Source organism: Coturnix japonica, chromosome 32 (genome assembly GCF_054131305.1).
Source record: "Coturnix japonica strain WE chromosome 32, WE-NBRP24, whole genome shotgun sequence".
NCBI classification, from domain to species: domain Eukaryota; kingdom Metazoa; phylum Chordata; class Aves; order Galliformes; family Phasianidae; genus Coturnix; species Coturnix japonica.
The window spans coordinates 3,844,918-3,855,769 of NC_140694.1; the positions used below are offsets into that span (position 1 = coordinate 3,844,918).

The following is a 10,852-nucleotide window of genomic DNA, read 5'->3' on the forward strand; positions in this document are numbered from 1 at the left end:
TGGTTTCCTGGCTAGCTCTCTCCTAGGCTGCAGTGAACCTGCATATACCCTTCGGAAACGTTACTGAAAACATTACGGGGTTTCGTTCTGTACAATGTAATGTTTGTGAGAGGATGAAGTGATTCAAGTCACAGGCTCGGGGTATGGTGTCACTGCAGTAGTCAGAAGTGGCATTTGTGCTTTGCTGCTCCCATAGGGATGCTGTGGGGCTCTGTTTCTGTTGGAAAGATTTCAGGTTCGCCACAGACAGAGAACAGGTTTTTGCTTTCTGTATTGTGCTTTCAGCATAATTGATCGCATCAGGTTTTGTGTGCGGATGGACAGGAGTTTGCTCCACATCAGACATGGAATGTTAGGAGTATGGTGTGCACGGAGGATGTCAGTGCTGGTTTAGCCTCAGACGTGGGGTCAGAGCCTCTTCTTTGAACCTCTCCACATTCCTCAGGATGCGATGGGAGTGTTCTACCGCTTAGAACAGCCTGAGGTGACTCCTGAAGTGTCTCTTACGATGAACCTTCGGTACTATTGGATTCTCAGAAAAGAGTCTTACATTTTAGGTAGGATGATAAGGCACAGATAAAATGAGGTGGTGAAGTTGTATTGTACGGGCTGCTCCAAAAGTAATGCCTGCCGTTTATTTCCATGGGAACTGCACCGGGTGCAAAGAGCACAACAGCACAGTTGTGTGGAGCAGTGTCAGCTACAAAGCGCCGTGTCTCAGCACTGTCACTACCAGCAGCTCCGTGTTTTGGCCAGCAAAGAACAAGAGCCGAATGCGGCGCTGCTAAAAGCTGCATGGCCAGATCTGGGGCTTTTCTTTCCTGTCCGTGCCCCCAGTGCTGCAATGCACCACATCACTGCGCTCACACGCGCTGCTTGTGCTCCATCCACATTCACAAGTGGAGCTGGACGCCTCTGGCTGCCATTTCCCCGCACACTGAGGCCGTACATTGTATCGCTGCACACCCCGCTGTGTCACCCCGCCGCCACCTGCTGACAGGCACCACACGGGTCGGGTTCAGCTCTGCTGCCGTCCGCCCCCTCGTGACGTCATCGCGGCGCGACGCCGTCCTTCCGGCCGGTCGCTCGGTGTCATGGCGGCCGTCGGTGCTCTCCGTCAGACCGCCCGCCTGGCCTCGTCCAGCGCCCTGCTGCAGGTGCGGGCCGACCCGGGACCCCCGGCCCCGCCTCCTCCCGCTCCTCGCCCTCCTGGGCGGCGCCCGCGGGAGCCGGCCCGGCCCCCCGGCAGCGCTTTCCTCCCCCGTTCCCCCGCAGGTGCTGTTCCGGGCGGTCACCTTCGGGCTGAACGTGCTGACGCTGCGCTACCTGTCCAGGGAGCTCCTCGGCGTCGTCAGCGTGAGGTGACGCCGCGCTGCCCCGGCAATGGGAGCCGCCGGGAACCGCCTCTGGTGGCCGGGTTTCCTTGGCACGGAGCGGGGCCGACCCCGTGTCCCGTCGTGTCTCCCGCAGGCTGACGCTGCTCTATTCCACCGCGGTGTTCCTGGCCAGGGAGGCGTTCCGCAGGGCCTGCTTGAGCGGCGGCGCGGAGCGGAGCTGGGCCGCGACCATCAACCTGCTGTGGCTGACGTGAGAGCGGCTCCGCTTTGCTTTAGAGCTCACTCCTGGTTCCGGCTGGAGGAGGCGGCGGGTCCTGCAGCGGGACCTGCACGAGGCGGCCCGTGTCTGCAGCCCGTGTCTGCACTGCATGCCGTGCATGTTTTCTTCTGCTGACTCCACTGCCGTTGCCTGGAAGGCTCACTGTAACAGTTACATTGGGGCTATCAGACTCATAGCTGCAAGTAGTAGCTCGCACTGACAGGTTTTACACCAAAACTTGTAGCTACAATAGCAATGAGTTTGTCTGATCTCTTTCGACATACGTAAAGTACAGCAGCGTGGGAAATTTGAATCAGATTTTCTCTTGTTCTTTTTTCTGCTGAAGGAAACCTGACTGTTTTTACATTAACTTTTTAGAGTCCCTCTTGGTGTCTTCTGGTCTGTTTTCCTGGGCTTCGTCTGGCTGCACGTACTTGAAGTTCCGGATCCATCCGTGGTTCCTCACTATCAGGCTGGCGTGGTGGCGTTTGGCCTCTCTGCAGTTGTTGAGCTTCTAGGGGAGCCATTCTGGGTTTTAGCCCAGGCTCACCTGTTTGTAAGGCTTAAGGTTAGTAGGGAAGCTGTGAGCATAGGGCTGTGTGGGACGGAGAAACTTCGTGCTGAAAAAGTGACGTAATGGAAATGAAGACCAGATTCCTGAACTGGATCTGTGCATGTTCAGGGGTGCTTAAAAAACAAATGAAGCTATGGGTTGCTTCGTGCTGTACGATGTAGTCATAATGTATTTGTAACGTTAATTTGCTCCTGTTTAAAAAAGGAAGTTAATTTGTTTAGAAGTTACCTCCCTAATGCTCATTAAATGTATAATCACAAGTGTTGCTCAGAGGGAGGCACAGTCGCCTTCCACACTTCTGCTTTTCACTGTCGGTGTGAGGCTGTGAAATGCAGCAGCTGGGGTCACGATTGTGCCAAGCAGGATTTACTCCCATGTGGGTCCCACACAAGGGAGCGGGGCAGTGTGATGGGGGAAAAGTGCCCTATAAGACTTGAGAATTTGCAGAGATGCTGCAGCGTGAGGTGGTCAATGCAGCAGCAGAACTGTGGTAGCCACACTGACTGTGAATGCCTTACAGGTCCTTTGTGGGTTGTGTGTGTGAAACTGGAGTGCTTTGCCTTCCTGTAGGTGGTTAAGCTGGCAAAAATGAGCGTTGTCTATTTTCTCTTTCTTGAAGGTAATTGCTGAAAGCCTTTTGATAGTGTGAAAATGCACTTTGACAGTTATCTTAGTCATCCTTTATCCGCAATGGGGCCTTCACATTTTTTCCTTGGCTCAGGTAAGTTTCCTGTATTCTGTATATAAATTCTTGCTCTGAAATGTTCTTTGCTGCTGTCTGTGACATTTAACCTGCTAGATAACACTGAGGAGGTGAGAGAATGTTCCTCCGAGGTGAGGGTTTAAATGTGAAGGATTTTGGTGATAGACGTTACTTGGCGTGTTGAGCCCAGTCAGTTTAATGGGCACCTTTGTTGTGTGCCTAAAGGTACATTTTGTGAATAAGGTTGTTACGTTGTGTGTGCTTTAGCTGTTCTTGAGGGCAGAGGGCTGTGATGCTGATCTGCTGATTAAAATGAATTTAAATCAACAGTACTCTGTGTGTGGGGAGGGGAGTTACAGTAACGCCTTCAGCTAGGTTCAGAGTTGACAGGAGGAAGAACTGCCTTCACTTCTCACTGAGTTCTCACTCATTCTTTGTTTTTTTCCTTCCTTGTCTTTCCAGCTTTTGTACACCAGTGTTCTGGTGCTGTGCTATGTGGTTTGTTTTGCAAAGTTCTTGGGGTGTCCTGAAGCAACAAAGAAGTCATTTCCGATTACAAGAATGAAAGGCCTGTTACCTAACTGGATGGCGGATAAGGTGGGTCACACAGTTCATTCTTAAGTCTTTGACGAGAGCGCTTTGAAAACTGGAGTTGATGGAGTGACTGAGAGATTATTTCTGCTCCTGGACACCATGGCTGGTTAGGAAGCATGGTTGCATAAAATTCCATTCACAGTTGTTGCATTCAAATCCTTGTCAGAAAACCACAGTGAACCTGGAGCTCTTTGTTTCTGGGCCTCGTTGGCTGCCTCATCTGTTGATTGGAGATGGAACATTTACAGTGTTAAAGGGAGTGAGCTGGTATCAGGTAGAAGAGAATCCAGGGTTGTCTTACAGAGCTGGTACTTCAACTTCTCCTCAGACAGAACGTGGTGGTGCACAGCGTCCTGCAGATACTCAGATCTCTGATGTCCTCCAAAAAGGAAATGGGGCAAAGAAAGAAATGAAAAGGCAAAGATGAGGAAGAGACTGAGAGATTGAGGACATGAAGGCAGTTCTGTCTTGTGAGGCTTGCAGGAGTGCTTTGAAGAGCACTGAAAGATGTACAGTACTGTGAGGGGCAGAGTTATATTGGTCTGCTAAACAACTTTTCCCCCTCTCTGGTTACTGTTGAGTGATTTACTCTGTAGAAAACTTATGCAGTTCCTTTGTGTATCTGCAAAGATGGTGATTTTCCACAAGGGAGAAAGTCAGCCAGACCAGGGTGACGCTGCTTCTTTGATTTTGCAGGCTTTCCTTAACTGGAAGGAAGCATGGCTGACTTGGAGCTTCTTCAAACAGTCCTTCCTGAAGCAGATTTTGACAGAGGGTGAGGCTCGATGTGTGGGAATGCTGGGGGAAGGAAAGTGGATACAGGTCACAAAATGGACAAGGAGCCTGGGAAGGCTGGGAGGGGATGGTGGTCAGAGCGGCACCAGCAGGTGTTGGCAACCCAGGTGCAGTTACGGAAGGTTTGTGGAGGATCAGAACTGTACCGTCCTGCTGGACATGTCTCTGGAATGCGTCCTGTTAGCAGGGCCTGGACACACACGGGGAGAGATGTGGGGGTTTGTCCTTACTTCTGTGTTTTCAACTTCAGGTGAGCGATACGTGATGACTTTTCTGAATGTGATAAACTTTGGCGATCAGGGTGAGTGTGGCGATGCTGTGCAACAATGACATCATTTTCTAGTTGCTCCTTTTTGTCTGCTTCTGAAAATACTGAAAATATTAGAAACCATTTGAAAATAACATGAAAATGTTGGAGGATTTCAGTGGCGCTGGGACGTTGAGGTGCATTTCAGAGAATGATGGGTAAATGGTTATTAAATATAACACACACCAAAAAACAAGAAACAAAACCAGAGCAACTTGTTTGAGGGTCGTGGATTTAAGGAATGCTTCTCCCTTGGATCAAAACTTGGCAGTTGTGCCTCTTCTGCTGTGCGTCTTGTTTCTGTTTTAAAAACTTGGAAGGAGGCAGCATAGTATCTGATACATTGCAGTTCCTTCTCTTCATTTTCTTGGCCCTGTTGTCTTCCTTTGCAGTCTGTTAGCTGTTACAGCAGGAACACTGTTGTTTGTAGCATCACATCTCCAACTGAATGTGCTCCATAAAAGCAGTGTCCTTACAGAGTAATGAATGGCAGCAGCAGTTCAGGTGACAGCACTGGCTGCGCCACAGGCTGATTCTCTTGCATCTGGATCTTTTATCTTCCTCTGTAGTAAGAACTGAAGGGGCTGCCTGGGGGTGTCTGGGGCTATTGCTAGATTTGCTCTAATGCTGCATTAAGTTCCACTGGTTCTCTCTTTGTTTATCAGAAATGTGGAATAGGAATTTGTGCCAGAAAAAAAGTGACAGCTTGTTGGTGTGTTTTGTTTGTGAAGGTGTGTATGATATCGTGAATAATCTCGGGTCGCTGGTGGCCAGGTTCATCTTTTTGCCTATTGAAGAGAGTTTTTATGTCTTTTTCGCTCAAGTATTGGAAAGAGGGAAGAATGTAAAGGATCAGAAGCAGGTACGTTTGTTAGTATTGGTTCCACATGAAATGCTTACCTTCTGTTGGAGATCAATTGTATCAGGAGTGTGACTGACGTGTGTTTAAATTACTGAGTGTAAAGACATTTGGAAAGAAACTTGAAGTGGAGACCATGCCGAAGGAGTCTGGACAAAAAGCAAATGGATAAAAAGGTAGCGAAGTAGGAGTTACGAGGTGCAATGACATAATGCTGCATTGTCTGGTAATTGAAGTTAAAATCCTCTACTCCAACAGCATGGTGCTTGTGCACCATGTCTGTGCAGCTGTGCTGAGGCAATTACTGTAGGTTCAATCTCTTTCCAGCAAATAAGTGGCACTTGACAATATTTGACTGAGTTGAAAATACAACAGGCTGGTAAGCATTGAGCGCTTCAGAGGGTGCCCTTTCCAGAGGAAGACAGCTGTGTTTTGGCTGAGCTTTGGGATTGTTTGCGCAGTAACGATGGTTACATGAAGGAGAGGTTTCTGTATGCTCTAGAAGAAATTCTTGGTCAGATAGGAAGGTCCCAGTCAGCCAAGTGTCGTGTCTCACGTTAATGGTAGGCTGACAGAGGTGTACCTGTGTGTGTGTTTGACGTGGAGTGTTCATGGTGTGTTTGTGTGTGGGCTTATCCCGTGCACCTGGCAGGAGGTTTGACTCCTCATGAGGGGTGTGGGCAGCTGCATCTTACCATGTACAGAACTCACAAGTGGCTCCTTATGCTGTGGCGAAACTTGTAGTCCAGTGTAACAATGAAGACGTGGCCCTTTTGGTGATTCAGTCTGTGGCCCTGGGCAAATGCTGTGCTTTTCTTTGCTATTTACTGGCTGCTGTTTGCCCCTTTCCTTAAGCCCTGAAACAGAGCTGTCAATGGCTGATCTTTGTTGAGAGTTCTGCATATAATACGGAAGAGAATAAGAATACCTGAGCACAGCTGGAAGCCAGGACCAAGTGTGTAGGTGTGTCAATACCAAAAAATAGTCTTGGCTGTGCCTTGCATTGTGCCAGTGGACTTTTTCCCCCTGGAACAGTTTCTCTTGGTGACAGCAGCAGTTGTGCTGGTTCTAGTTCGTGTAATTGACTGCTGGGTTTTATTGTTTTGTTTCTGTTTTTTTCTCCAGGATGATGTTGCTATGGCTTCGAATGTGTTAGAACTGCTGTTGAAGCTGGTGCTTCTGATTGGCCTTACCATTGCTGTTTTTGGATGTGCCTTTTCTCAGCTGGCTCTGGATATTTATGGAGGTTCAATGCTCAGTTCTGGAACAGGTAAAAAGCTTTAGCTGTGTTTTTTGTTTCTCAGCTCTGTTCTGAGCTCTTGGCTCGGTCAGCTTTCTGTCTGAAAAAAATCAGCTCAGGTTAAAAGGAGCTTCAAGTAGCCTCATTCTGGTAGAATTATTTGATTGCTTTGCCCTCCTGTAGATGCATGCATTTAGAATATTCCAACTGTAGCACCACAGCTCCCAAAGTTACCTGCAGGGATGCTTGCAGAGGCTGGAATGTAGCCCAGCAGTAGTTTTAACAATATTAGGAGATTTACAAGGAAGGAAGGATAAAGCATTGGCTTTTCCTGACTTGTGTCACGTGTACCAGCTTATGGCCCAATAAATACAACCACCACTTTTGTGGAGGAGATCTTGTCTGTTACATTAATAGCTGCTGCCGCCTTGTACTTTGTGTTTGGGTTCCCCTTGCTTTGTTTATTCTGTTTGTCATCTTGTCAAGATGTCCAGACCAGAAGCTTCTCAAAGGGACACAGAAGTTGCTGTTATCATCGGTGATAATGTTACAGCTTCTGTTGTGGAGTATGAAACTGTGGCTTTATAAAAGAAATAATGATCTCTTTATCCTTGTAATGCTGCTGTCTTTATTTTGTTGTAGGTCCCGATCTTCTCCGGTGCTACTCGTTGTATGTCCTATTTCTTGCTGTCAATGGAGTAACAGAATGTTTCACGTTTGCTTCGATGTGCAAAGAAGAAGTGGACAGGTGAGGAGTACCCCCAGTGCATCTGTGTGTGATTTGCATGGAGTTAAGCATGCAAATGGGGAACAATTGTTCTGCTTGGATATTCGCTTGGAAATGCTTTTCTGTTACTGAGAAGGCAGTTTCTTTTTGCAGTCGTTTTAAGGACTGTGTGCAGACCTCGATGTAAAAGCTTTAGTTTAAACCTTTGGGTAAAAAGGATCCGAACTGACAAGGTTATTAGCTTTTAATACACAGCAAACTGGGAAAGTAATTTAATGTGAAGTCTTATTTTCTGTACATGTACGTGAATAGAAGCTTCAGTTTTTAAGGTGGGCTGTTATGTTAAACTCCTTAAAGTCTTGCAGCTGTTAAAACTTCTCAGTCACAGTTTCTATAGATCACATTTGGGATGACATGAGTTCAGTGGTTTATCGGCCTTGAGGAGAGCTCTGGACAAGATGACTTCCTGTGATGTTTTGCAGCCTGGATGTTTTCTTGGTTCTCTGTTGTGGTGTGTTGGCACTGCAACCTGATGGCTGCCATCGGACTTGTTTCACTTCTGTGGCTGTTGTCTATTACAGCTCTGTTCCAAATTAATTAGGCCTTTATTTTTTTTAGGTCATTAATTAAAAGAGATCCTCTTTTAGCAGTTTAGCAATTGAGCAATTCTTTTTAGATGTGCAAGGACTGCTTTTGTCCCCCTTTCCAAGTGTGATCTTCTCTTTAAAGCCACTGTTTGGAGCAGGACTAAGTGTCACCCTATTGAGCGTTATTGTTCTTCAGTACCGAATAGAGAAGGAAAAAGTCCTCAGTGTTTGATACTGCTAATTATTGTTAGTAGGTTTTCTGAAGTGAATGCACAGGTGAATAGTAGGATAGAATTTCCTTCACTTAAAGTAGTTGTTGGTTTAGTTTACTCAACGTATTTTTCATTCTTGTGCTGCATTTCTTTTCTCAGCCTTGCCGGCTGTTAGCAGATGACAGGAGTTGTTGCTCCCATGTTTTAGAAAGCGAATGGATTTTTATCTTCTGAAAATGAGTTTAGTAATTAAATAGTGCAACTGCATATGTTGTTTATATTGTTTCTTCTTCCTAGGTACAATTTTGTTATGCTGGCCTTGTCCTTCGTGTTCCTGTGCATCTCTTATTTCTTGACCCGCTGGCACGGAAGTGTTGGCTTCATCCTTGCCAACTGCTTTAATATGGGTATTCGCATTGCTCACAGCATCCAGTACATCTATGAGTACTTCAAGGAAAGCTCCTACAGACCTTTGACAGGCTTGCTTCCCTCACCGTTTTTAATACTCGCTTATGTCATAAGTGGAGGAATTACTGTTTATTCAGAGGTAAGTATCTGCCTCGGGATGTTCCTTTCACTGCGGAGGTTTGTCAGATGGCTTCATTACCAGAAGGAAAGAAATATTATCAACAGGAAAGGCTTACAACCATAGCCTTGGAGATTTCCATTACATCTTGGAAGGCTGCGTATAGATCTATTAAAAATGAAACAAAGACATGCAATTATATTGATCTTCAGATGTGTGCCTGCTTGCCTTCTCCAGGTGGCAGAGAACTGTGTACCTAATGAGTCAGACAGTTCTGCTGGCCATCTGTATATCCACATTCTTAGTTCTTGGTAATTGATGGTGATAGTGCAAAGAAATGGTCACTAAAGATTTGGTTAAAAAAATAAAAAAGCAGTGCAGGGGGAATAAAACAACAACATCTATCATGTATGTAGCTGGCCTACCTTGTGCCAACTGGTTTTCCTTCAGTTGCTGGTTTCCTTTGTTTTAGGCATTCTTCTGCTGCGATAAGGGTTGGATGTCAAGGCTGATTCACATCAGCATTGGGGCGCTGTGCTTTGCAGCTACCACCATTACCATGTTCTGCACAGAGACCAAGCTGGTCCACTTTGTCAGAAGCCAGTTCCTCTCCCAGTATATGAAGAAAGGAACATGAAATGCTCGTGGGCAGAATAATTCTTGTTCGTGGCTGCAATTATGGAGGGTTGTATTCTTTGCACGGGTCTGCCTGGATAAAGGTTTCCACATGAGTTTGTTGGAAGTATTGATAGTGACAGTATAAGTGGTTGCTGACTAAACTACTCTGTACAGTGAAAGAGAGCCGAGTAATTTTCTCTTCATGCATCATTCGTTCTTAGCTTTTCTTCCAACAGCCTCGTTGGTGATGAAGGTCTGTAGTGCACCTGCCTGACATGAACTGATGGCCAGAATTAATGTGGGGAGCTCCCATTCTTACTGGTAGGGAGACATATATGAAGGCATTATATGGCTTACGTCTTAATTAACATGTAATTAAGAATACCCTTATTGAGGATGGTGGGCTGTTGAAAAAGTTAGCAAAGAAATGGTTTGATGTTGAAAAACAAAAACCAGAACCAAAACCTGAAGCAAACACTGGAGCGAGGACCAAGCACGAAACCAGTACCAAAGTGGAACGTAATGCAGCGCAGAAAAACCTGAGTTATCGGTGCCCTGAAGTGAGAAGCATTAAACAGACAGTTCTGGTACTTGCAGGGAAGCTACTGGAATATGCAGCGTGTCCAAGTCCAAGCTGGCTGTGTGAGTTTACTTCTGTCAGCATCATTCATGTAAGGAGAGAATCGATTAGCTTGTCAGAAATGCTCTGAAGCTTTTCTCTAGACAGAAGTGTGGTGGGTTTTTGAGCAGTGCCGAACAACAGCTGTGAATTACAGTCACGTCCAAGTTCCAGAAGGTAGAGTTAAATATCATTGACTTCACTGCTGTTCTGTTCCTACCTGAGGTGATCAGTGCAGTTATGAGCAGATTTGTCTCGCCTTTCTGCAAAGTGGAACGTTGTGTATGTTGAATGAGATTTCCTTCTGGGTTTGTGCGTGTTGGATCTCTTGCTTTTGGATTAAAAAAATGCTGCTTTTTCTTACAACGAGGTTTTTCATCTGGTTGCTCCTTTTTGTGTTTGTTATAAACCTTTGTGTTGATTTAATTTATTGAAAATGTCAATGCTCAGAAGCAATAAAGCATTGAATTTTGTTTCCTAAGGGCGCCATGCCGTATTGCTGGTCTAAGATGTGACTTCAGAGCATACGAGCAGCACGTTGTAACAACCAGCATTCCCTTCACATGGTTTGAGTGGAGCAGGAAATGCTGAGTGTGCTGAGACGTACAGCATGAAGACTTCACTGTCATCACATAGCAAACTCCACAGGTCCTGAGACAGCTCTAGAAGCATCTTCACTTCCAATGGCAGTGAGGAGTTGGTACCAATGGACAGAGCTGACGGGGTGAAATGCTTTCTGGTATCACTGTGGTACCGTTAGAAATGTTTGGTTCTGTTAGAAATGTTTTCTTAACTGTCGCCTCCAAATCCGGTGACAAGTCAAGGCTGCGTGTGAAAGTACCGTGCCTCCGCACATGGGGAACAGATGAGACTCACACACAGTGCGTAATGCCAA

General features: G+C 46.3%; 1 protein-coding gene across 7 annotated transcripts; it reads left to right on the plus strand.

Annotated features, from left to right (window-relative positions):
* Positions 1-211: 211 nt before the first annotated feature.
* LOC146755505 (man(5)GlcNAc(2)-PP-dolichol translocation protein RFT1-like) lies at positions 212-10,438 on the plus strand. 7 transcript variants are annotated; one of them, XM_085525475.1, is made up of 10 exons: positions 668-1,157; positions 1,975-2,164; positions 3,336-3,470; positions 4,164-4,242; positions 4,513-4,563; positions 5,301-5,431; positions 6,554-6,698; positions 7,311-7,416; positions 8,492-8,741; positions 9,193-10,438. In XM_085525475.1, exons 1-10 carry the CDS (start codon positions 796-798, stop codon positions 9,355-9,357), a joined length of 1,614 nt encoding a protein of 537 aa, XP_085381601.1. In that variant the 5' UTR covers positions 668-795; the 3' UTR covers positions 9,358-10,438. The 7 variants fall into 7 exon arrangements, with proteins under 7 accessions (XP_085381605.1, XP_085381604.1, XP_085381601.1 ...); XM_085525477.1 differs by lacking the exon at positions 668-1,157 and adding exons at positions 1,368-1,587; positions 2,790-2,891 and having other exon boundaries at positions 4,164-4,563; XM_085525473.1 differs by having other exon boundaries at positions 4,164-4,563.
* The last annotated feature ends 414 nt before the right edge of the window (positions 10,439-10,852 follow it).